General features: G+C 44.0%; 1 protein-coding gene across 3 annotated transcripts in view; it reads left to right on the plus strand.

Moving 5' to 3' along the window:
- The window catches only part of LOC121570066 (Golgi-specific brefeldin A-resistance guanine nucleotide exchange factor 1), a 128,134-nt gene extending 103,357 nt beyond the window's left edge, over positions 1–24,777 (plus strand). For 2 of the 3 annotated variants that reach the window (XM_041881532.2, XM_041881541.2), the window contains exons 15-40: positions 173–368; positions 517–654; positions 769–857; positions 5,586–5,788; positions 6,081–6,204; positions 7,219–7,344; positions 8,799–8,881; positions 9,095–9,331; positions 9,463–9,556; positions 9,648–9,824; positions 10,155–10,219; positions 10,417–10,540; positions 10,683–10,754; positions 10,872–10,966; positions 11,141–11,294; positions 17,328–17,553; positions 17,864–18,021; positions 18,269–18,515; positions 19,307–19,509; positions 21,326–21,476; positions 21,877–22,007; positions 22,351–22,452; positions 22,736–22,849; positions 23,127–23,310; positions 23,852–24,025; positions 24,151–24,777. In XM_041881532.2, coding sequence (XP_041737466.2) covers positions 173–368; positions 517–654; positions 769–857; positions 5,586–5,788; positions 6,081–6,204; positions 7,219–7,344; positions 8,799–8,881; positions 9,095–9,331; positions 9,463–9,556; positions 9,648–9,824; positions 10,155–10,219; positions 10,417–10,540; positions 10,683–10,754; positions 10,872–10,966; positions 11,141–11,294; positions 17,328–17,553; positions 17,864–18,021; positions 18,269–18,515; positions 19,307–19,509; positions 21,326–21,476; positions 21,877–22,007; positions 22,351–22,452; positions 22,736–22,849; positions 23,127–23,310; positions 23,852–24,025; positions 24,151–24,398 — 3,915 coding nt within the window. In that variant the 3' untranslated portion in view covers positions 24,399–24,777. The remainder of the gene's footprint in view (positions 1–172; positions 369–516; positions 655–768; positions 858–5,585; positions 5,789–6,080; positions 6,205–7,218; positions 7,345–8,798; positions 8,882–9,094; positions 9,332–9,462; positions 9,557–9,647; positions 9,825–10,154; positions 10,220–10,416; positions 10,541–10,682; positions 10,755–10,871; positions 10,967–11,140; positions 11,295–17,327; positions 17,554–17,863; positions 18,022–18,268; positions 18,516–19,306; positions 19,510–21,325; positions 21,477–21,876; positions 22,008–22,350; positions 22,453–22,735; positions 22,850–23,126; positions 23,311–23,851; positions 24,026–24,150) is intronic. The other variant, XM_041881549.2, reaches the window with a different exon arrangement.
- Positions 24,778–26,124: the final 1,347 nt, after the last annotated feature.

Here is a 26,124-nt window from a genome sequence, read left to right on the forward strand (position 1 = left end):
GGAGATCTTAGGGTTTTATTTACTTTCTAAAGTCTGCATTAGAAGAGTGTCCACTGTCCCGTTCATTTATTTCCATTTGATGCATACCATAACGCTCCATGCTTTTAATTTTCAGGGTAACATTGTTCTCTTTTGTTGACATATGGTGTGCTTGTATCATGTTGTCTTGCAGAATGCCTTCCCTGTGTCCGGACAGCTCTACACAACCCACCTCCTCTCACTAGAGGCCCTACTGACGGTGATTGACAGCACTGAGGCCCACTGCCAGGCCAAGGTGCTCAACAGCACCGCTCAGCAGGACCAATCAGCAGAAACTGTGTTAGCAGAAGGGGAGGGCTCAACCAATGACCGTACAGACACAACCACGGGTATGCAGATTTCTCTCATAAACTTGGTATACTTTCTGCTTTGATGGTCTCATACTATAATGGGCTTTGTCCATCATTTACATTGACAATGGTTGTATCAGATGTGTATAGAGGGGTATTCATGAATGTTTTTCTCATGTGGTTGTAGATGCGAGCAGGCAGGTGAACAGTGCCAATGGTCAGAATGTTCCAGAGGCTGACAGCGTGCCCCTACCACCTACCAGTGGGCACCTGATGGCAGAGAAGATGAGACTGGGCAGACAAGACCAGGAGGAGACAGAACCAGGTAGGTTTGCTTTTACTAACCAGTGGCCAAGTCTCCTCAAGCACTGGGTTAGCATTCAGGTTCATAGACATGAATGAAATTGAATTAAAAGTGAAAGTTGAATTTTTATTTTAGCTGAAAAGAAAGAACCGAAAAAGCCACAACGCTTCTCGTCTTGTTTACCTGATTCTCAAGAGCTGTTGGACATCAGAAGTAAAAAGAAGGTATGTTTAAAAAAGGATGTGTGTGTATGGATGTATGTATGTATGCATGTATGTGTGTATACAGTGGGGAGAACAAGTATTTGATACACTGCCGATTTTGCAGGTTTTCCTACTTACAAAGCATGTAGAGGTCTGTAATTTTTATCATAGGTACACTTAAACTGTGAGAGACGGAATCTAAAACAAAAATCCAGAAAATCACATTGTATGATTTTTAAGTAATTCATTTGCATTTTATTGCATGACATAAGTATTTGATACATCAGAAAAGCAGAACTTAATATTTGGAACAGAAACCTTTGTTTGCAATTACAGAGATCATACGTTTCCTGTAGGTCTTGACCAGGTTTGCACACACTGCAGCAGGGATTTTGGCCCACTCCTCCATACAGACTTTCTCCAGATCCTTCAGGTTTCGGGGGTGTCGCTGGGCAATACAGACTTTCAGCTCCCTCCAAAGATTCTCTATTGGGTTCAGGTCTGGAGACTGGCTAGGCCACTCCAGGACCTTGAGATGCTTCTTACGGACCCACTCCTTAGTTGCCCTGGCTGTGTGTTTCGGGTCATTGTCATGCTGGAAGACCCAGCCACGACCCTTCTTCAATGCTCTTACTGAGGGAAGGAGGTTGTTGGCCAAGATCTCGCGATACATGGCCCCATCCATCCTCCCCTCAATACGGTGCAGTCGTCCTGTCCCCTTTGCAGAAAAGCATCCCCAAAGAATGATGTTTCCACCTCCATGCTTCACGGTTGGGATGGTGTTCTTGGGGTTGTACTCATCCTTCTTCTTCCTCCAAACACGGAGAGTGGAGTTTAGACCAAAAAGCTCTATTTTTGTCTCATCAGACCACATGACCTTCTTCCATTCCTCCTCTGGATCATCCAGATGGTCATTGGCAAACTTCAGACGGGCCTGGACATGCGCTGGTTTGAGCAGGGGGACCTTGCGTGCGCTGCAGGATTTTAATCCATGACGGCGTAGTGTGTTACTAATGGTTTTCTTTGAGACTGTGGTCCCAGCTCTCTTCAGGTCATTGACCAGGTCCTGCCGTGTAGTTCTGGGCTGATCCCTCACCTTCCTCATGATCATTAATGTCCCACGAGGTGAGATCTTGCATGGAGCCCCAGACCGAGGGTGATTGACCGTCATCTTGAACTTCTTCCATTTTCTAATAATTGCGCCAACAGTTGTTGCCTTCTCACCAAGCTGCTTGCTTATTGTCCTGTAGCCCATCCCAGCCTTGTGCAGGTCTACAATTTTATCCCTGATGTCCTTACACAGCTCTCTGGTCTTGGCCATTGTGGAGAAGTTGGAGTCTGTTTGATTGAGTGTGTGGACAGGTGTCTTTTATACAGGTAACGAGTTCAAACAGGTGCAGCTAATACAGGTAATGAGTGGAGAACAGGAGGGCTTCTTAAAGAAAAACTAACAGGTCTGTGAGAGCCGGAATTCTTACTGGTTGGTAGGTGATCAAATACTTATGTCATGCAATAAAATGCAAATTAATTACTTAAAAATCATACAATGTGATTCTCTGGATTTTTGTTTTAGATTCCGTCTCTCACAGTTGAAGTGTCCCTATGATTAAAAATTACAGACCTCTACATGCTTTGTAAGTAGGAAAACCTGCAAAATCGGCAGTGTATCAAATACTTGTTCTCCCCACTGTATATACAGTGCTATGAAAAAGTATTTGCCCCCTTTCTAATTTTCTCTACTTTTGCATATTTGTGATACTGAATGTTATCAGATCTTCAACCAAAACCTAATATTAGATTAAGGGAACATAAGTGGACAAATAACACAACAATTATATACAGTGGGGAGAACAAGTATTTGATACACTGCCGATTTTGCAGGTTTTCCTACTTACAAAGCATGTATAGGTCTGTAATTCCAGAAAATCACATTGTATGATTTTTAAGTAATTAATTTGCATTTTATTGCATGACATAAGTATTTGATCACCTACCAACCAGTAAGAATTCCGGCTCTCACAGACCTGTTAGTTGTTCTTTAAGAAGTCCTCCTGTTCTCCACTCATTACCTGTATTAACTGCACCTGTTTGAACTCGTTACCTGTATAAAAGACACCTGTCCACACACTCAATCAAACAGACTCCAACTTCTCCACAATGGCCAAGACCAGAGAGCTGTGTAAGGACATCAGGGATAAAATTGTAGACCTGCACAAGGCTGGGATGGGCTACAGGACAATAAGCAAGCAGCTTGGTGAGAAGGCAACAACTGTTGGCGCAATTATTAGAAAATGGAAGAAGTTCAAGATGACGGTCAATCACCCTCGGTCTGGGGCTCCATGCAAGATCTCACCTCGTGGGACATTAATGATCATGAGGAAGGTGAGGGATCAGCCCAGAACTACACGGCAGGACCTGGTCAATGACCTGAAGAGAGCTGGGACCACAGTCTCAAAGAAAACCATTAGTAACACACTACGCCGTCATGGATTAAAATCCTGCAGCGCACGCAAGGTCCCCCCTGCTCAAACCAGCGCATGTCCAGGCCCGTCTGAAGTTTGCCAATGACCATCTGGATGATCCAGAGGAGGAATGGGAGAAGGTCATGTGGTCTGATGAGACAAAAATATAGCTTTTTGGTCTAAACTCCACTCGCCGTGTTTGGAGGAAGAAGAAGGATGAGTACAACCCCAAGAACACCATCCCAACCGTGAAGCATGGAGGTGGAAACATCATTCTTTGGGGATGCTTTTCTGCAAAGGGGACAGGACGACTGCACCGTATTGAGGGGGAGGATGGATGGGGCCATGTATCGCGAGATCTTGGCCAACAACCTCCTTCCCTCAGTAAGAGCATTGAAGAAGGGTCGTGGCTGGGTCTTCCAGCATGACAATGACCCGAAACACACAGCCAGGGCAACTAAGGAGTGGGTCCGTAAGAAGCATCTCAAGGTCCTGGAGTGGCCTAGCCAGTCTCCAGACCTGAACCCAATAGAGAATCTTTGGAGGGAGCTGAAAGTCTGTATTGCCCAGCGACACCCCCGAAACCTGAAGGATCTGGAGAAAGTCTGTATGGAGGAGTGGGCCAAAATCCCTGCTGCAGTGTGTGCAAACCTGGTCAAGACCTACAGGAAACGTATGATCTCTGTAATTGCAAACAAAGGTTTCTGTACCAAATATTAAGTTCTGCTTTTCTGATGTATCAAATACTTACGTCATGCAATAAAATGCAAATGAATTACTTAAAAATCATACAATGTGATTTTCGTGATTTTTGTTTTAGATTCCGTCTCTCACAGTTGATGTCTACCTATGATAAAAATTACAGACCTCTACATGCTTTGTAAGTAGGAAAACCTGCAAAATCGGCAGTGTATCAAATACTTGTTCTCCCCACTGTATTTATTTCATAAACAAAGTTATGCAACACCCAATTCCCCTGTGTGAAAAAGTAATTGCCCCCTTACACTCAATAACTGGTTGTGCCACCTTTAGAATGCAGTGTTTGGTTTTCGCCAGGCATAATGGGACCCATCTCGTCCAAAATGTTATACTTTTGAATCATATGTCCATAGAACGTTCTTCCAAGAGTCTTTATGATCATCCAGGTGCTTTTTGGCAAACTTGAGTAAACTTTTTGGACGAGATGGGTCCCATTATGCCTGGCGAAAACCAAACACTGCATTCCACAGTAAGAACATCATACCAAAGGTCAAGCATGGTGGTGGTGGTGTGATGGTTTGGGGATGCTTTGCTGCCTCAGGACCTGGACGACTTGCCTTAATAGAAGGAACCATGAATTCTGCTCTGTATCAGAGAATTCTACAGAGAGAATGCCAGACCATCCGTCTGTGAGCTGAAGCTGAAGCGCAGCTGGGTCATGCAGCAAGACAATGATCCAAAACACACAATCAAGTCTACATGAAAATTGCTAAAAAGCAACAAATTGGAAGTTTTGGAATGGCCTAGTCAAAGTCCAGACCTAATCCCAATTGAGATGTTGTGGCAGGACTTGAAACGAGCAGTTCATGCTTGAAATCCCACACGTCACTGAGTTAAAGTAGTTCTGCATGGAAGAGTGGGCCAAAATTCCTCCACAGCGACGTGAGAGACTGATCAACAACTACAGGAAGCATTTGGTTGGAGTCATTGCAGCTAAAGGTGGCACAACCAGTTATTGAGTGTAAGGGGGCAATTACTTTTTCACACAGGGGAATTGTGTGTTGCATAACTTTGTTTATGAAATAAATGAAATAAATATGTAATTGTTGTGTTATTGGTCCACTTATGTTCCCTTTATCTAATATTAGGTTTTGGTTGAAGATCTGATAACATTCAGTATCACAAATATGCAAAAGTAGAGAAAATTAGAAAGGGTGCAAATACTTTTCATAGCACGGTGTATATATATATATATATATATATATATATATATATATATATATATATATATATATATATAAATGCGAGATGGGGGATTGGAAGTGATGCAGACAATTACATTGATGGAAGTTACAATCTATCTGAAATATTAAAGCTGATCTACCCCCTAAAAAAAAAAAGAACTTTCTTTTAAAGAACTTATGCATGGCCGTTAATGATGTTTTCACACGTACTGTATCTCAGATTTTGACATAAATCATGCATTGACACCAATGGTGTTTGAGTCAGTTTGTGGATCTCAAGTTGTGATTCGATCTGCTTTTTGTCGCAAAGATAAAATGATAGTATTTATATTGTATGATTACAGCTGCTGAACAGCGGCACAGAACAGTTCAACCAGAAGCCTAAGAAGGGCATCCAGTTCCTGCAGGAGAAGGGTCTGCTCAGCAGCCCCATGGACAACAACGAGGTGGCCCAGTGGCTCCGGGAGAACCCCCGCCTCGACAAGAAGCAGATCGGAGAGTTCATCAGTGACCGCAAACACATGGAGCTACTGGACAGCTTCGTCAAGTAGGAGCCCAGTCTTCTTATTATTACCGGGCAGCGTGATGTACAACCAGTTGGATCTTCTCCTTAATTTAATTGTACTGAAGCTTGGCTCCTTCAGTTGCTAGTGAAGCAATGAATAGTGAAGCAGTGACGTTTATTTACTTGAACCCTAGGAGTTGTCTTTAATCCCTACCAATTATAAAATGCAGTACACAAATGTATATGTACAGTTGAGTAAAAAGACCTGACAGGAAATGTAAGAATATACTTCAAAATATACATATTAGTGAATTATACTCATTCTCACGTGCAGCACGTTCACCTTCCGAGGGCTGCGTATTGACGAGGCGCTGCGTCTGTATCTGGAGGCCTTCAGGCTGCCAGGAGAGGCTCCGGTCATCCATAGACTTTTGGAAACCTTCACAGACACCTGGCATGTAAGTCAGCTGCCTTAACCCCTTGGAAGCCTCTCTCTTTTTGCCTCTCACACACACACATGCACAGGGGCACACGGTGGGACACACTTCTTCCATTAGCGCAAGGCAATCCTTGCTACCAACTGTCCCTATCATCATGTAATTACGTCCAGTGGAACTGTGACCCTGATCTGAATCAAGGACAGGGACATTAGTCACTCAGGTAATTAGGGTAAGAGGAAAATGTTGCTGTAAGGCTGACATAACAGAGCCGGCCTGTCTATCGAGGGCAGGGGAACAAAACCAGCGGGGCCACTGGCTGCTCCTTAAATAACCGGAGAGGGTCGTCCTCGTGACCTGGAAAATATTTATAGTAATGTCTTTTCATAGTCTCCCTCTCCACACACAATCGCCTTGAATGAGTTCACAGATATTCTTACTGCACACACACGTGTCTTTTTCCCACTATTGAGCAGTCGAGACTGCACTTTCAGCAGGACAAATATAGATGTTTTGATGTTAAGCCAAAGGTAGTTATATTGATGTGTGTATCTGGAACTCAGCTGTTGACGTGTATGAATCAAATCAAATTGTATTTGTCACATGCGCCAAATACAACAGGTGTAGACTTTACCATAAAATGCTTACTTACAAGCCCTTAACCAACAATGCAGTTTTAAGAAAAATAAGAGGTAAGAAAATATTTACTAAATAAACTAAAGTAAAAAAAAATACAATAAAAAAAGTTACAATAAAATAACAATAATGAAGCTATATACGGCGGGGTACCAGTACCAAGTCAGTGTGCGGGGGTACAGGTTAGTCGAGGTAATTGACGTAATATGTACATGTAGGTAGGGGTAAAGTGACTATGCATAGATAATAAACAGAGCCGGCCTGTCTATTGAGGGCAGGCGGACAAAACCAGCGGGGCCACTGGCTGTTCCTTAATTAACTGGAGAGGGTCGTCCTCGTGACCTGGAAAATATTTCTATGGACAGGGTTATATTAGTGTGTCTTTCCCTGTGTGTGTAGAAAGTGAACGGCTCTCCCTTCATGACCAACGACGCAGGCTTCGCCTTGGCCTACGCTGTCATCATGCTCAACACGGACCAGCACAACAACAACGTGCGCAAGCAGAACATCCCCATGACAATTGAGGTAAACACACACAATTTATTTACCATGAAAACTCACTCAAAAAAGACGCATCACTATTGTTATACTTAAATATATTTTATTGATATAAAATACACTAAGTTACTATTCCTACCAATTTAAGTTTTCTACTACTACAAAACAATCTTATCCGATCTTATTTTGTCTTAAGTTAACATTTTCAGAAATGCACCTATAACCCACATGTTTTTTTATTTTTTAACCCACATATGTTAGATATGATTTTAATCACCTCTTATGAGAGCTTTTGTGCCATGCAGCGATGGGTTTCACCAGAGACCCTGTTAAGACCCCTTTAGACACCCTACATTAGTATGTTGTGCTGGTTCTTTCAGACCCTCTGATCTGAAAAAAGCAGACCTCCAGTAACAGCTGTGCCCAGTGGTGGTCTATGGGATGAGGTCATCCTGCTTAGTCAGGGGTGGGAGAAGTGAGGTGGGGGAGGATTGGAGGGGTGGGAGCAGTGGAGGGGGGAGAGGATGGGAGGAGGCGTCCTGGCTAACTCTCTCTGTGTGAGTGACAGAGCCTGAAGACTAAACACAAGTCCCATGGGCAGGGTTCTGAAGAGGGCGTGGGTGGGCCACTCTCACACACACACAAGACATACCCGATCCTCAGTTGCCATTTGGAATTTTAAGCTGCAATGAGCGCAACTGATTTTGTGACCTTAGATTATTTTTTTTTCGAGGGCAATGAAACTCCTACTGTTTACTGACTGTCTGCACAGTATATAACAATACTGTTATTACGGATGAAAGTTCTTACGATGTGACCTCTCCAAGTGTCATACAAATGCCATGATACGATACTCTGTGAGACTCAGCGCATCATGGCAATAGTCGAAGATGCTATTGCTCTGAATTATGCTATCAGCTAACGCATAGCGCAACATTGTAGCTCTCCAACAAATATGTCGGTGTGGAACAGCTCTGCTCTCTCTGGCTGTCAGTCCCATGATTACTTGGCAGGCATCACGGCCAGCTGCTTTGTGTCTGTGGCGGCTATTGTTACCGTCGTCTGCTCCATGCCGCCCCTGAGCCCTCGCTGTGTTTATTTCTCTGTCTGTCCATCCCGCTGCAAAGCATCTCGTGTTTCCCGTCTGGTTTACCTGCCATTAGCCTAAGCACTCAGCCAACCAGGAGCCTTGATTCGATCAGTCAGCACACAGAGGATGTGTTTATTTGCTGTGGCTCTTGGCCTCAATCCTGTTTGACTAACACCACACCTAACCGTATTAAGTGACACATACGTTGGTAAAGCTTTGACCCCCACCCCCCTAATTGTTGGATGCTCAATTAGCAAGAGCATTGCATGCCAAAGCATTGGATACCAGAGCCAGGCTAGCTGGCAGAGCCCCGCAATGATTGATGTGTTGATGGTGCCATGATTCCCATATTGTCAGTGTTAGCTGTCTTTCTTTTTTCCCCTTCATGTAGCAATTCAAGAAGAATCTGAAGGGTGTGAATGGAAATACAGACTTCGATCAGGATATGCTGGAGGACATCTACAATGCAATCAAGTAAGCCATAGTCTTATGTAGATCTTTAATAGAAATGTTTGTGACGTACACACACAAGCTGAAGGAAATCAATCTTATTTCAAGAGGATGTACTTATTTGTTTCAGCGTTGGCGCTTTGACAGTAAGTTATGTCTGGTGTTTTTTCCATGTCAACCGACCCACCCTAGATGATCAAAGTTGCCTTAGCATTCATGGTATTCTCTGTCGTGTAGGAATGACGAGATAGTGATGCCAGACGAGCAGTCCGGCCTGGTCAAGGAGAACTATGTGTGGAGCGTGCTGCTCCACCGGGGGGCCACCTCCGAGGGGGTCTTCCTCCATGTGCCCGCCGGCAGCTACGACCACGACCTGTTCACCTTGACCTGGGGGCCCACCATCGCAGCCCTCTCCTACGTCTTCGACAAGAGCCTGGACGACACAATCATCCAGAAGGCTATCGCTGGCTTCAGGTACACTAGGCCTGCTCAGATGGTTCTGGGCCCAGCACTGTGGCTCTGAGGAGATGCTGAAGAAGCGTCCCTTGGGGAAAGCAATGAATGAGAGCGAGTCTTGATTATAATCCATTTCTCTCTCCTTTTAGGAAATGTGCCATGATATCAGCTCATTATGGATTCAGTGACGTTTTTGATAATTTGATCATCTCCCTCTGCAAGTTTACAACACTCAGCAGTGAGGTAAGTGCTTAATTTCAAATGTGGGAACCTTCGCATTTCATCTAGTGCACTAGAGTATTCTAACGTGTTCCACTGGATGGTTTCAATACAGTCGGTGGAGAACCTGCCCACGGTGTTTGGGAGTAACGGGAAGGCCCAGATAGCGGCGAAGACGGTATTCCACCTGGCCCACCGGCACGGTGACATCCTGAGGGAGGGCTGGAAGAACATCATGGACTCCATGCTGCAGCTGTTCAGAGCTGAGCTGCTGCCCAAGGCCATGGTGGAGGTCAGAACTGCTCCTTTATTACTGACAATGGTCATGGACATGGATTTACCTGACCTTTCTGTGATGTAACCAGGAAAGGCTGAGCATTGCTTTCTGGTCAGGTTACATGGTCAGAAAAAACGAATGGCCTCAATCATGTTTATGAGTACCTTTGGAACATTCAAACCTTCCATTCATTTTGCTGAATGAAATGGTTCTCTTTTTGAATTTGGAAGACTGCAGACTCTTCTGTAAGAAATTATGGGTGTTATACTGCCACCTGCTGGTATTAAACCAGACATAACTTCCTTCTTGAATATCTGTGGCGTCTGTATGCTTATGTCTATTTAGGTGGAGGATTTTGTGGAGCCAAATGGAACGATTTCCCTTCAAAGAGAAGAGACACCGTCAAATCGGTAAAAGTCACCTTAACATCATGTCACGCCATCTGTTTCGCTCAAATACCAGGCTGAGCTCTTTCACTTGTAAAAACTCTGGGAGTTTTTCTGACATTTAAATCCAGTTCCATGTTGTAAAATGGGTGGCTATCATTAAACATTAAATTTGTTTTTAAAGTGTTTGACATCTCTATGTCTTCCTCCCTCTCTCCCAGGGGTGAGTCTGCGGTGTTGAGCTTTGTGAACTGGCTGACTCTGAGTGGAGCGGAGCAGTCTGGTCAACGTGGGCCCTCTACTGAGAACCAGGAGGCCAAGCAGGCAGCCATGTTCTGTATCAAGGTACCAGAACTACAACACCCATCACCCCTTAGCCCACTGCTTTCTCTCGATCACACTCATCCAAATTGCCTCTGGTGATAAGTTCATATAGTGCAGTTTTTTATTAATTCATTTTTGGGGGGTTTTGTCTCTCCCCCTCCAGCAATGTGACCCAGAGAAGCTGATCACAGAGAGTAAATTCCTGCAGCTGGAGTCTCTACAGGAGCTGATGAAGGTAATCATAACATTACAAGCAAATATTGTCTATGCATTGTCTGAATATTAATTCCTAAAATGCAGGAAGTATAAAACGTTCTAGTATTGTTTTCTAAGAGCTTTTTCTTGTGGACAGGCTCTGATCTCAGTCACACCTGATGAGGAGACGTATGATGAGGAGGATGCTGCATTCTGCCTGGAGATGCTGCTACGCATAGTCATGGAGAACAGGTACACCCAGAGGGAAGAAAGGGTGGAATGTTTGCTTTGAGTCAGGGCCAGTGTGTTTTGTCCCACGTCCATTAGGAATGACATCAGTCAAATCAGCTGTTTCAACATCAGGCTTTGTTATGCTATCGAGTCCTTATCATTTGTGTGTTTTTCTGTGTGTGTGTGTATGTTTAGGGACCGCGTGTCGTGTGTATGGCAGACGGTGCGGGATCACCTGTGCCACCTGTGTGTCCAGGCTACAGAGAGCTGCTTCCTGGTGGAGAGGGCCGTGGTGGGCCTCATCAGACTGGCCATCCGCCTGCTGCGCAGAGAGGACATCAGCTCCCAGGTACACACACACGAAAGGGGAAACCAAACTATTTAGGAGTGCATAATTGCATTAATGCATGTTTAATGCTGTCAAACAGATAATGTAGAAATGACGCAGGATTTCTGACTAGTGATAGCACTGAGCGATTGGATGATTGGACTGTTGATCCAATGAGTCTTACATCTGATGGACACACACACACACACAGCTTTGTTAGGTCAATGTCCTTTAGCCATTGCAATCTGTCTTATCTTAACAGCAATTATAAAGGAGGCTTCAATTCGTTGTATATCAAGTCACAAAGGATGTTTCATGTGATAGTAGTTTGCTGGTATCAGATGTTTCTCTCAATTTTTGTATTTGCTCTGGCATAAAGGCACACAATGAACTACCTTGGAGTATTCTTACAGCCTGTGTTGATCAGTGGGACAATTTAATTATCCAGGTTTTTACTGGTCTAATCTTTTTTCCGAAGAGGGACCTGGTTTCTTGATGACCTGGCCTGTAACCTCAATAGTGCTTATTATGTGACTGTCCTATTGACCTTGAACTGCTATATCATTACAGTTTCTCTTGATTGCTTAAACACGTTTCTCAGCAATATAAAAATGAAATGGAATGTGATCTACTTTATAACCCATTGAAAACCAAACAACTCACCAGTAAACACTTTCATGTCTATTTATGGACTAATTATGCAAAGGTAGTTTACAGGTTGGTGGTAAAAATATACTATTATGCGAGTTATTGTTATTTAACGTGAAAAAAATACATAACACAATTCAAATCAAATGTTTGTCACTTGCTTCGTAAACGACAGGTGTAGACTAACAGTGAAATGCTGTTTGAATGCACAGAGATACCGTGACGAGATCCTGAGGCCCATTGTCGTGCCATTCATCCGCCGCCATCACCTCATGTTTCAGCATGATAATGCACAGCCCCATGTTGTAAGGATCTGTGCACCATTCCTGGAAGCTGAAAATGTCCCAGTTCTTCTATGACCTGCATACTCACCAGATATGTCACCCATTGAGCATGTTAGGGATGCTCTGGATCGATGTGTACGACAGCGTGTTCCAGTTCGCACAGCCATTGAAGAGGAGTGGGACAATTCACATTTTGTCCTGAATACAAAGTGTTATGTTTGGGGTAAATTCAATACAACACATTACTGAGTACCACTCTCCATATTTTCAAGCATGGTGGTGGCTGCATCATGTTATGGGTATGCTTGTAATCTTTAAGGACTGGGGTGTTTTTTAGGATAAAAAATAAACTGGATGGAGCTAAGCACAGGCAAATTCCTAGAGGAAAACCTGGTTCAGTCTGCTTTCCACCGGACACTGGGAGATTAATTCACCTTTCAGCAGGACAATAACCTAAAACATAAGGCCAAATGTACACTGGAGTTGCTTACCAAGAAGACCGTGAATGTTCCTGAGTGGCCGAGTTACAGTTTTGACTTAAATCTACTCTAAAATCTATGGCAAGACCTGAAAATGTTTTTCTAGCAATGATTAACAACCCATTTGAAAGAGCTTGAAGAATTTTTGTAAAGAATAATGCCCAAATGTTGCACAATACAGGTGTGGAAAGCTCTTAGTCTTACCCAGAAAGACTCTTAGCTGTAATCGCTGCCAAAGGTGCTTGTACAAAGTATTGACTCAAGGGTGTGAATGCTTATGTAAATGAGGTATTTCTGTATTTCTATTTCAATTTCAATACATTTGCAAAAATTTCTAAACATGTTTTCACTTTGTCATTATGGGGGTATTGTGTGTAGATGGGTGCGATTTAAAAAAAATGTAATCCATTTTGAATTCTGGATGTAACACAAAATGTGGAATAAGTCAAGGAGTATGAATACTTTTTGAATGCACTGTATGTGTGGGTAGAGTCCAGTGTGTGTGCATAGTCAAAAAGTGTTAGTGCAAAAATGGTCAATGCAGGTAGTTTACCAAATAGCTACCCAGACTATTTAGTAGTCTTATGGCTTGTGGGTAGAAGTTGTTCAGGAGCCTTTTGGTCCCAGCGCTCCAGTACTGTTTGCCGTGTGGTAGCAGAGAGAACAGTCTATGACTTGGGCCTTCCTCTGACACCGCCTGGAATAGAGGTCCAATTGATTTGTGTCTTATGTAGAGCGTTGTCTACTGTTTAGTAAAAAGTGTCTTGTGATTCAGAGTTGAGTCTTATGTTTTGCAAGAAAGTGTTCAGCATTTGCATTTAGTGTGAAGAGGATGAGAAATGACTAACTGTTGTGCAAAAGAGCTGCTGCTACTCTCTGTTTATTATTTATGCACTTTAACTACCCACTTGTACATATTACCTCAATTACCTCGACCAACATGTGCCCCCGCACATTGACTCTGTACCGGTACCCCCTGTATATAGCCTCCCTACTGTTATTTTACTGATGCTCTTTAATTATTTGTTATTTGTTATTTTTTACTTATTTATTTTCTTAACTGCATTGTTGGTTAAGGGCTTGTAAGTAAGCATGTCACTGTAAGGTCTACACCTGTTGTATTCGGCGCATGTGGCAAAAAACATTTGATTTGATTTGAAGAGGTTATTGTTTTGGCCATGTGGATCCCAGTGTCCTTCAGTGTTCAAGCAATCAAGAAACTATCTTTTTCTCCCATTTCTCCTATAAGGCCTTTAATTGTCTTTCAATCTTATCTCTAACCCAGATGGACATTGTTACTGCCAACTAATAGTGTATTCTTCTTCCTTTTCTGTGAGCTAGGGCTATCAGGACAAACATGTTATGCTTCCCCACAACGTACTTGTCACAAATCCCACATTTGTTCCTCTAATTTTCTTGTCCTTTCAAATGTGCAGTGAGACCTAGCAGAATCAAATCAAAATCAAATACAATTTTATTTGCCACATGCGCCGAATACAACAGGTGTAGACATTACAGTGAAATGCTTACTTACAAACCAACAATGCAGTTTAAGAAAAAATTGAAATAGCAAATAATTAAAGAGCAGCAGTAAAATAAAATAACAGAAGGGAGGTTATATACAGGGGGTACCGGTTAGTCGAGGTAATTGAGGTAATATGTACATGTGGGTAGAGTTAAAGTGACTATGCATAAATGATCAACAGAGTAGCAGCAGCGTAAAAGAGGGGGTTGGGGTGGGGATGGGGGGCAATGCAAATAGTCCGGGTAGCCATGATTAGCTGTTCAGGAGTCTTATGGCTTGGGGGTAGAAGTTGTTAAGAAGCCTTTTGGACCTAGACTTGGCACTCCGGTACCGCTTGCCGTGCGGTAGCAGAGAGAACAGTCTATGACTAGGGTGGCTGGAGTCTTTGACAATTTTGAGGGCCTTCCTCTGACACCGCCTGGTATAGAGGTCCTGGATGGCAGGAAGCTTGGCCCCAGTGATGTACTGGGCCGTACGCACTACCCTCTGTAATGCCTTGCGGTCGGAGGCCAAGCAGTTGCCATACCAGGCGGTGATGCAACCAGTCAGGATGCTCTCGATGGTGCAGCTGTATAATTTTTTGAGGATCTGAGGACCCATGTCAAATCTTTTCAGTCTCCTGAGGGGGAATAGGCTTTGTCGTGCCCTCTTCACGACTGTCTTGGTGTGTTTGGACCATGATAGTTCGTTGGTGATGTGGACACCAAGGAACTTCAAGCTCTAAACCTGTTCCACTACAGCCCCGTCGATGAGAATAAGGGTGAGAACGCTGAGCTGTAGTCAATGAATAGCATTCTCACATAGGTGTTCCTCTTGTTCAGGTGGGAAAGGGCAGTGTGGAGTGCAATAGAGATTGCATAATCTATGGATATGTTGGGGCGGTATGCAAATTGGAGTGGGTCTAGGGTTTCTGGGATAATGGTGTTGATGTGAGCCATGACCAGCCTTTCAAAGCACTTCATGGGTACAGACGTGAGTGCTACGGGTTGGTAGTCATTTAGGCAGGTTATCTTAGTGTTCTTGGGCACAGGGACTATGGTGGTCTGCTTGAAACATGTTGGTATTACAGACTCTGTCAGGGATATGTTGAAAATGTCAGTGAAGACACTTGCCAGTTGGTCAGCGCATGCTCGGAGTACACGTCCTGGTAATCCGTCTGGCCCTGCGGCCTTGTGAATGTTGACCTGCTTAAAAGTCTTACTCACATCGGCTACAGAGAGCTTGATCACATAGTCATCCGGAACAGCTGATGGTCTAATGCATGCTTCAGTGTTGCTTGCCTTGAAGCAAGCATTTTTTTTATTTATTTTTTTTGGTCATTTAGCAGACGCTCTTTTCCAGAGCAACTTACAGGAGCAATTAGGGTTAAGTGCCTTGCTCAAGGGCACATCGACAGATTTTTCACCTAGTCTGCTCGGGGATTAGAACCAGCGACCTTTCGGTTACTGGCACAACGCCCTTTACCACTAAGCTACCTGCCGGAAGTGATTTAGCTCGTCTGGTAGGCTTGGGCAGCTTGCGGCTGTGCTTCCCTTTGTGGTCTGTAATAGGTTTCAAGCCCTGCCACATCTGACGAGTGTCAGAGCCGGTGTAGTACGATTCAATCTTAGTCCTGTATTGACTCTTTGCCTGTTTTATGGTTTGTTGGTGGGCATAGCGGGATTTCTTATAAGCGTCCGGGTTAGAGTCCCGCTCCTTGAAAGCGGCAGCTCTACCCTTTAGCTCAGTGCGGATGTTGCCTGTAATCCATGGCTTCTGGTTGGGGTACGTACGGTCACTGTGGGGATGACGTAATCTATGCACTTATTGATGAAGCCAGTGACTGATGTGGTGTACTCCTCAATGCTATCGGAAGAATCCCGGAACATATTCCAGTCTGTGCTAGCAAAACAGTCCTGTAGCTTAGCATCTGCGTCATCTGACCACTTCCGTATTAACCGAGTCACTGGTGCTTCCTGCTTTAGTTTTTGCTTATAAGCAGGAATCAGGAGGATAAAGTTATTGTCAGATTTGCCAAATGGAGGTAGAGGCAGAGCTTTGTGTGTGGAGTAAAGGTGGTCTATAGTTTTTCTCCCCTCTGGTTGCACATTTAACATGCTGGTAGAAATTAGGTAGAACGGATTTAAGTTTCCCTACATTAAAGTCCCTGGCCACTAGGAGCGCTGCCTCTGGATGAGCGTTTTCCTGTTTACTTATGGCCTTATACAGCTCATTGAGTGCAATCTTAGTGCCTGCATCGGTTTGTGGTGGTAAATAGACAGCTATGAAAAATATAGATAAACTCTCTTGGTAAATAGTGTGGTCTACAGCGTATCATGAGATTCTCTACCTCAGGCGAGCAAAACCTCGAGACTTCCTTAGTATTAGATTTTATGCACCAGCTGTTGTTTACAAATATACACAGACCGCCACCCCTTGTCTTACCGGAGTCAGCCGTTCTATCCTGCAGATGTAGCGTATATCCTGTCAGCTGTATGTTGTCCATGTCGTCGTTCAGCCATGACTCTGTGAAACATAAGATATTACAGTTTTTAACGTTCCGTTGGTAGGATAATCGTAATCTTAGGTCGTCTGATTTATTTTCAAATGATTGAACATGGGCTAATAGGATTGATAGAAGAGGCAGTTTACTCGCTCGCCGTCGGATCCTTACAAGGCACCCCGACCTACGTCCACGATATCTCTGTCTCTTTCTCATGTGAATGACGGGGATTTGGGCCTTGTCGGGTGTCTGTAGGATATCCTTCGCGTCCGACTCGTTGAAGAAAAAATCTTTGTCCAATACGAGGTGAGTAATTGCTGTCCTGATATCCAGAAGCTCTTTTTGGTCATAAGAGACGGTGGCAGAAACATTATGTACAGAAAAAATTACAAATAACGGGAAAAAACACACATAATAGTACAATTGGTTAGAGGATGGTAAAACGGCTGCCATCTTCTTCGCCGCCATTCAATGCAGCTTACTGAGACCTAGACCTGTCAGGATATCAATAGAACTTTGTTTATAGGGAACATACTTCAATTCCCTAATCGGTGAGATCGAGGTCACAGCCAGTTCAAGCTGTTGGTCTTATACAATGACCGCGTCCCCTTAACCCCTCTGCAACCCCATCTCTAGGTGCTGCTGTCCCTGCATCTCCTGCTAATGATGAAACCACACGTCCTGGCCCGGGTTAGCCGGGAGGTGGCCTATGGCCTCCATGAGCTGCTCAAGACCAATGCTGCCAACATCCACTGCACAGACGACTGGTTCACCCTTTTCTCCCTAATCGAGTGCATCGGGGCCGGGATCAAACCCCCTGCCTCCTTCCAGGTCACCTCCACTAGCCCAGACATCGACACAGGTCAGCCTCTTACACACACACACACACACACACACACACACACACACACTTACACTTACACACACACACACACACACACACACACACACACACACACACACACACACACAATCACGTGGAATGGTAGGCTACTTTGTTGGTCTTAGCTACTGAGAAATCGTATAATCTCCTAGTTTATGGTCAATTGTATTGACTTTATACGAACAGCTCAGCTGTTATATTACGAGGCACACATCCACACTCTTTAAGTGGTGCGTTTGTTTGTCTGTTAAACTGTTGTTTTCATGTCCCGTTTCCACCTTTGTTCCAGGTGCCCAGTCGGACAGTGAGCTGTCGTTCCACCACCCTAGTGAGGTGAGTCTGGACCGGGGGTACACCTCAGACTCAGAGGTCTACACGGAGCACGGAAAGTCCAGGATGCCCCGCTCTGTCACTGACGTGGACGTGGCCAGCAGCGGATGGCTGGTGGTGAGAGCCCCACCCCCCCGACACACACACACACACACGTCCACGTCACCTGCACACACGTTTTTTTGAGTGCTCAGACGATCAATTCAAGATATCTTCATAGCGTTGATACTATTTTACACTGCTTATTGTGGAAGGCCCCAGAGTAATAGTGAAACTTGTGTGTTATTTTGTCATATCAATGTCAGTCAATACTCTCAATGCCTCAACATACAGCACATCTCACACAGTGTGTTTATATTGGCAGGTTGGGAAAGATGACCTGGACATCAGCAAGGTAGCGGCCTCTGGCTCCAAGACCCTGCTAAACCCTCTAGTGAACCAGTACAGCCTGACCCTGGGCCAAGACATGGGCTTCCACGACACCAAGTCTCTCATCAAGTGTGTGGAGTCCCTCTCCTTCATAGTACGCGACGCTGCACACGTCACCCCCGAGAACTTTGAGCTGTGTGTCAAAGCCATCCGGGTGTTTGTGGAGGCCAGCCTAAACGGAGGTATGACTTCCTGTTGACTGACATAAATCAATTCCTACTTGTTTGAGGTTCATTTTGTATTCTGTCTTTTTCCAAAGTGTTTTTTGTTTTTTTCATAACAACTAGAAATCTTCCAACAATGAATTCAGCATTGTATTTGCCTTTCCATCAATGCTGTTTTCCAAGCTAACACGTCATCAAACTATGTTTGAGTCATTTAAGCTTTGACAGTTTGCCATTTTTGGTGGGTAGTCTTAAAAGCCTTTGGAAGGGGATCCAAAGGCATGCCTATAGAGTGACTAACCTGACTCGGGGCTCCTTGCCTCCTCCACACCAACCCTCTAATTGAGGACTGTGTCACTCGGCTTCCCTTCTCCACAGCAGTCTGTTAGTGATCTAGAAAAGACTAAAGGAAAGCCGGGATTACAGTGGAAGGTGGTGCTGGTGCACTCTGCAGGCCTGGCACTACTGATAGCCTTTTCATTTCTCCCAGCGCTCCAGGCCCTTAGATACCTGCTGTCAACACGGCTTTACACACTTAATAATAAAGTTGGGTCGATCAAGGACCTCAGTTAAGCGCAGCTCTAATCTATATGGGAAGCTAATGGAAACCGCACAGCCCTGAAACCTGCTATTACTCAAAGTTGATATAGCCTTTTGTTGCCTGGTTTAACATAAAAGGAATTTATTTTTTCCGAAGCGCTAAGTCATACCTGTCAAAATATGACATCTATAGAAATATCAATAAAGATAACTCAGGATATATCTGTAACAATGGCTAAAACTTTCCCTCCATCGCCACTGACCTACAGGCTATAGGACGTATGAGAAGAAGAAGAACCACAAGTACGACTCCCAGAAGTCCCGTGTGAGGAGGAAGCCCCGGGAGAAGGAAGGGACATCCCGCCGCGCCAAGGCCTCCAGCCAGAGGCCCTCCCGTTCCCATAGCGATGACGAGGAGGACGAGGGGGTCCCTGCCAGCTACCACACGGTGTCATTACAGGTTAGTCAGGACGTAAGTACCGCAGCCCTCTTTCCCTTCTACCTTGGTCTTTGTGCTGCTCAGGGGCTCTGTTCAGTTGGGTGAAACGTTTAGAACTACATGACAGACAATCATGTCTGTTCTACACAAAATAATTATCTATCTGAACGTTCTGTAACGTTGTACCCTTCTGAATGTGCCCCAGGTTTGCTCTCAGGTGTGTGGGGGGAGGTGGGTTTGCGGGGAAAGGTGGGGATTTTGGGAGATTTCAGCTCTTTTCTCTCTCTGCATTTTCAATTGAGACTGAGACTGAGGCTGAGTGACACACTATGGTTGTCATGGCAATTAAGCGATCTTCTTCAACTACTATTCTCATTTCCTGAAATTGATCTAGGTCTGTGACGATACCAGTATCGCAATATTTTTTTCCTTGGCAAAAATGAAAACACAAAGCAGACCAAACTCTTTGGTCCGTTTAAAAACCTGCTGTAAGTAAAATATTGTATGCTATAGCTTGGAAAATAAATAAATGTGACTCTGGATGACAACATAATGATGTTTGTTTCCAAAATTAAATCCGCTTTGTGTTTTGTTTCCTTGCCACGGTACTAACGAGTAATGCGATACTGGTATCATCCCGGCCCTATATGAGTGATTCAAAGTTACGCTATCTGTCAGCAATAATTGCAAACTCTTTTCAGAACTAACTTGGCACTAATCAGGTATTCATGCTCAGTCGACTAACACTAATATTAACCTCTTGCATTGCCTATTTTACAAATGTTCGATCTTGAAAGGGCTGAAATGTGAAATGTCAATACTCGTTGCTATAGCTATTCTAAATCAAATGTAACTTGCAAACCTTGACTAATTAAATGCTTAAAGATCTGATTACTATTATTAGATATTCAGGTCTGTGTAAGGTTGCAAAGAGAAGGAATATTACCACTAACTTTAGGAATTTTGGAAACGTTAAAGGCTTTAGGGAATTTTCATAACATGTAAAAGATGTGAATACCATTGCTGTTTAATATGAGCATGGAATATCCTTTATTTGTACGTTTATTGGGGGGGGCTAAACTGGTGCCAGTTGTGAAAAAAGTCAATAGTTGAAAGAGTTGCAGAGTTAATTTCTTGTTATGTCATGTTTTTTTATCCCTAATTAATTATGCCGTTGTCTCCTGAACCGTAAGGTCTATCTACTAGAAACTCGTGAAACCAATGGACACATATTAAGGATATACAAAAATACGAATATATTTAAGAATAAATTGTGAAAGTTTCCATTTGATTTATTTATTTTTAATCCCAAAAATTTATTTTGCAACCCTAGGTCTGTGTAACATGACTGAAATAATGTAGACATGGAAAACACTATTGCATGGAGATAGTTACCTTCCAATGCTTTTGTCTTGTCCACTTCACACCTCTTCTCCATCAGTATATCAAAATGACATAAATATCAATACTCTTTTATCACAGATCATAACTTATTTTATTATACACCCAAATATATTGTCTGGATTAGAATAAAGTACTTAAGCCGCGTTTAGACAGGCAGCACAATTCTGATCTTTTTTCCACTAATTGGTATTTTGACCAATCACATCATATAGTTTTCAGAGCTGATCTGATTGGTCAAAAGACCAATTGGTGGAAAAAAATATCATAATTGGGCTGCCTGTCTAAGCGCAGCCATAGATATGTAAATGTTCTTTAATATGTGTCTTGCTGCCAGCAAGACAAAACAGACATTAAGTAATACGCTCATGTTTAGAATCAAGCTGTGATTAGATTAGCTATGACCACACCATATTGACATGGAGTTCCGTGTTTCCCCCTGGTTCAGCTGTTAGATCTGATGCACACGCTGCATACGAGGGCCTCCAGCATATACAGCTCCTGGGCAGAGGAACAGCGCCACCTGGAGCCTGCAGGGAAGAAGATTGAGGCTGACTCCCAGACACTTTGGACCAGCTGCTGGTGCCCACTGCTCCAAGGTCAGAGACTTTATCCCCTAGTTATCTATAAAACCTATTTACATAAAGGCACCACTAAACTGTTAAATAAACACCATTTATCATCGTTTCGTAGTCATTGGAGGAATGTTTTCAGTGTCATTGTGTGAAGCCAAAGGCACATTTCCTATTTTCGTGGACAAGGTTTTCACATGTTAATCATTTTTTGCTAATATTGGAACTGATAACTAATATTAGGAGATTCATATAAATATAAGCTTGAAGGTAAAAATCACTCCCTAGGTGCCCTTAATTCACTGATGACCCCTGAGAGAATGGACTTAGTGGACTCAGTGATCTTGTTCACGCTCCACTATAGCATTCAACTAATCACTCTTGCCAGTCTTAGCTCAAGGATCCATACATTGTGTGAACCCTATAGGGATAGCCTGGCTGTGCTGCGACGCCAGGCGGCAGGTGCGAATGCAGGCCTTGACCTACCTCCAGAGGGCACTGTTGGTCCATGACCTGCAGACACTAGATGCTGTGGAGTGGGAGTCCTGCTTCAACAAGGTGAGAGGAGCATGCTGAACATCATTTTTGACATTCTAAGATGACCACTGGAAATTGGTGTGCGTAAGGGGAATAGTGGGTCACAAGAATGGCTGCTGAATGGTTCCTCTGAAATAGATGGTGAAATATATGATTCACTAAAAGAGTAGGCACTTGGGGCCAAATTCTAGCTTGAAATTTGCATTTATTTGAAATTCTATGGCAAATATCTCATTGAAATCAATGCAGTATTATGGAAAAATCTCACATTCGAAAGTAAGTGGGAAATAACTGGTCTGTCCGTCTAATGTGAGCGTTGTCCGTGTTAACTGTGTTCTAAGTACTGTATACTGTGTGCTCCCAGGTGCTGTTCCCCCTGCTGACCAAGCTTCTGGACAATATTAGCCCTGCAGACGTGGGAGGCATGGAGGAGACCAGGATGAGGGCTTGCACCATGCTGTCAAAGGTTAGAGTTCAGTCAACACACAACAGGCATCCATTTCAAAGTGTGAAATCTGATATTTTGTCAGACTGTGTTCAGACCGTTGGGTTAGACTCTCCTACAACTGTCTGTTGCCTTTGGGGTGTTCTTTTTTAGAGAAATTTACATATTTGCTCAATCCTTCCACTGTCTAGCACTTCTCATCTGTCTAAACAGTGATAGTATAATATACTGTATCAAGTAGTGCCTGTCTACCCATGCCATCTCTGCATATCTCACCGTTTTCCATTGCTCTGCTCTACCCTAGGTGTTCCTACAGCACCTCTCTCCCCTGTTGTCTCTGTCCACCTTCGCTGCCCTGTGGCTCACCATCCTGGACTTCATGGACAAGTACATGCACGCTGGCTCCAGTGACCTGCTGGTAAGGATGCCTGATATTACACAGTAGCACATGTCGATTTGAACTCCTATTAGCTCAGGTGCTTCTAACTAGTCTAGCAAATCTTAACATTTTAGAACTTTCCAATCTGAGTGGTCAAACTCAAAGGAGGGCAAACAAGAAGAAAGGAAAAGAAATACGGGTCTTTAAGTAATAGTTCATGTTGATTTCTATACAGCTCATTTCAATGAGTGGTTTTTCCATCTATATGTGTGTGATTGCGTGGCTAATTGGCTGGTTGTTGTCACCCCCCTCCCAGCTGGAGGCCATCCCAGAGTCTCTGAAGAACATGCTGCTGGTGATGGACACAGCAGGAATCTTCCACAGCGCTGACTCTCGTACGGGATACTCTGACCTGTGGGAGATCACTTGGGAACGCATCGACTGCTTTCTGCCTAACCTCCGGGAAGAGCTCTTCAAACAGACAGTCATACCACAACCAGGTACTGGACTGCACACCTGCTTCTATTAAGGCCCTGTTTTCTCAGATATGTACTCTGCTTTCAGAGTATTAACAATGTAGGTTATCTGGATCTGTATTGGCCGTACAGCATTTACTGCGATGCGGCCTCTGCAGAAGTCAGGGCCTTCATACTTCTTTGCAGAGCTGTTGTGAAGGAAGTTGTCAAGGAAGTGAGTTGTGTTTATACAGGACATACCACCCCCACCTACTGTCAACCAATCATGTCAATGTGGAGCTATACAGAGACCTCCGCATTGTTACAAAATCTGGGAGGCACATGGTGATGCGGTACGGAGCTTGATTTGGCCTCTGCAAGCCTCCGGAGGCGCCACGTTTGCATCACACCCTCCATACGGAGCCTCCGGACTGCATTTTCCATATCAAGCATAAATCGGCTTTTCGAATACATAGCCTACATGTTTTTCATGATTTATACTTAGCCTTGTTTCAGTGTTCTTTCTGCTATATACTTCAAGCTAGAGATCTGAAATGTAATGGCTGTCTGTGCTCTGTGTCCATAGATCCTGCTCCTAGTTCCCCAGTCGAGCTTGCCCAGCCGGCTGCCCCCGGCCCCCCAGCCTCGCCACCCTCAGCCCAGGCCCCATCTCCTGTGCCAGTGCCAGCTGCCCCCACAGAGCCAAAGACCTCCAGCAGACCAGTGTCGCCTCAAGATCCCCCACCACCTAGTACCAACGGTAACCATGTTAACATGGCCAAAGATTAAAACTGGCCAACGCCAACGATCAATGAATCATTTAGTCAATGTCAGTTTCATAGCAAACAATCAATAAATGAATCAATGTCCTCTCTTCTCTTCCAGGAATAGACAGATCATCTCCAGTGCCCCCGTCGACTCCCCCCATGCCCACCCCAGTGAAGATGTCCCCCCAGATCTCTAGGCCACTGATCCAGTCCCCCACGAGTCAGTCCCCCCTCATCCTGCAGCCCCTGGCCTCCCATCTGCAGGTGGGGGGCGTGCCCCCTATGTCCCTCCCCATCATCCTCAACCCTGCCCTCATTGAGGCCAGCTCCCCTGTCCCCCTGCTCCCCGCCCCCCCGCCCCACTGACCCTAGTGACACCCCAGAGGTCAAATAGAGCCTCCATAGCCCTATGCCTACTCTCACATTGGGAACTCCATCCCCCACCTGTTCTCTAAACAACATAGCTTTCTCCTTAGGCTCTGCCCACCTTCACAGGGGGGATAGACCATCTGTGACACAGAGAGAGACCCTGGACATGCATGGCCACCTCTCAGACACATCTAGCTTTGAAGTCTTATCTAACATCCTGGGGCCTGCATTTTTTGGAACTCCGTCGGGGTCTCAACTTACTTTTGAGAGTTAGATTAGTAGAAGACACAAGGCGCAAGTTTGAAATTTGGTTGTGCATTAGCAGTTTTTCTCTTGTTTTGTCAGTCACTGACTGTCACTCAATTAGCCATGTCGTCTAACAATTTTCGGATTGGTAAATTAGTCTAGCCAGTTATCTAAACTTGTAGTAATCATGGCCGAATACTGACAGGGCACTTGCTCAGGGGCCCTGACTTCCAGGGGGCCCCCCCATTTGATTTTGTTAATCACTCTCACTCAGATCATTAACATGGCATAAGTCATGACAAAATGTGTAGAATTGCAGGAAATTTGCTTTAAAACTGCAAAAATGTCTCTCCACCCCATGGAAAAATAGGAAACAATTGCAGGAAATAAGCTTTAAAACAGCAGAATAATTCTCTGCCCCATGGCAAAATGAAACGTGTTATCAAATTGCAAAAATGTCTATGCCCCATGGCAAAATGTATAGAACCGCAGTAAACGTGCTTTAAAACTGCTAACATTTTTCTCTACACCCCATGGCAAAATGTGTTCCAGGAAATGAACTTTAAAAGATACATTTTTCTCTCCTCCGTCAAGAGATGGGTCACAAAAAAAATGGTCCGCTTGGTGGGGGGCCTCCACAACCAAATCTTGCTTAGGGCCCCCAAAAGGCTAGAGTTTTGCCTGAGTATGCCTGTGCTTAACATTAATCTAGAGGTTCTGCCAGGAACAAAATCATAGTGAATAACTTACTTGGGTTTTAGGTACTGCATGTTGTTTACTGAATAGGATGTAAACAGATGAATTTACTCCAGTCAAACTGTCAGGGCACTGTCTTAAAACAAAAACAGAGCTATATCATAACTCTTTTATTGGAGGGTCGAAATGTAAGTGTACAGTAATATAAAGCATACATAGTTTCTATATTTCCAGTATAACATTTGGTGTCAGAGGTTTTTGAAAATAAATATATTATATGATATCCTGGGATTATAAATTAGCCTACAAATTGTCACAAGCTTGTTTGCTAATTTTTATTACAATGGCCCTAAAACACAAAAGAACAAAGATATGTTTTAAAACGACACTTTAAGTACTCTTAAGTACTTTAAATACTGTTATACCCAAGAGGGACAAAGGTGTGCATGGCTTGGCTTGGAAAGATGGATTTGAGATGCTGCCATTGCTAACAAGGGCAGCCCCTAGAACATTCCGAATGTGACGACTGGTCTGGCCTGGGTGTGTGGTTGGTTCGCTGTGTTCTGTGATGGTGGAACTCTGTACGTGTCAGCTTTTATCGATCAGGTTAGGAGAGTTTTATAGTAAGGTCTTAATGAGATTATTTAATGGAGTACAGTATTGCCTTTTGTCATTTGTATCCAGGTGTGTTTGTCATGTTTGTGTAATAAATGTTTTGTTGTCACATACACCGGATAGGTGCAGTGAAATGTGTTGTTTTACAGAGTCCACCATAGTAGTA

The sequence above is a fragment of the Coregonus clupeaformis genome, chromosome 1, assembly GCF_020615455.1.
Source record: "Coregonus clupeaformis isolate EN_2021a chromosome 1, ASM2061545v1, whole genome shotgun sequence".
Lineage (NCBI taxonomy): Eukaryota > Metazoa > Chordata > Actinopteri > Salmoniformes > Salmonidae > Coregonus > Coregonus clupeaformis.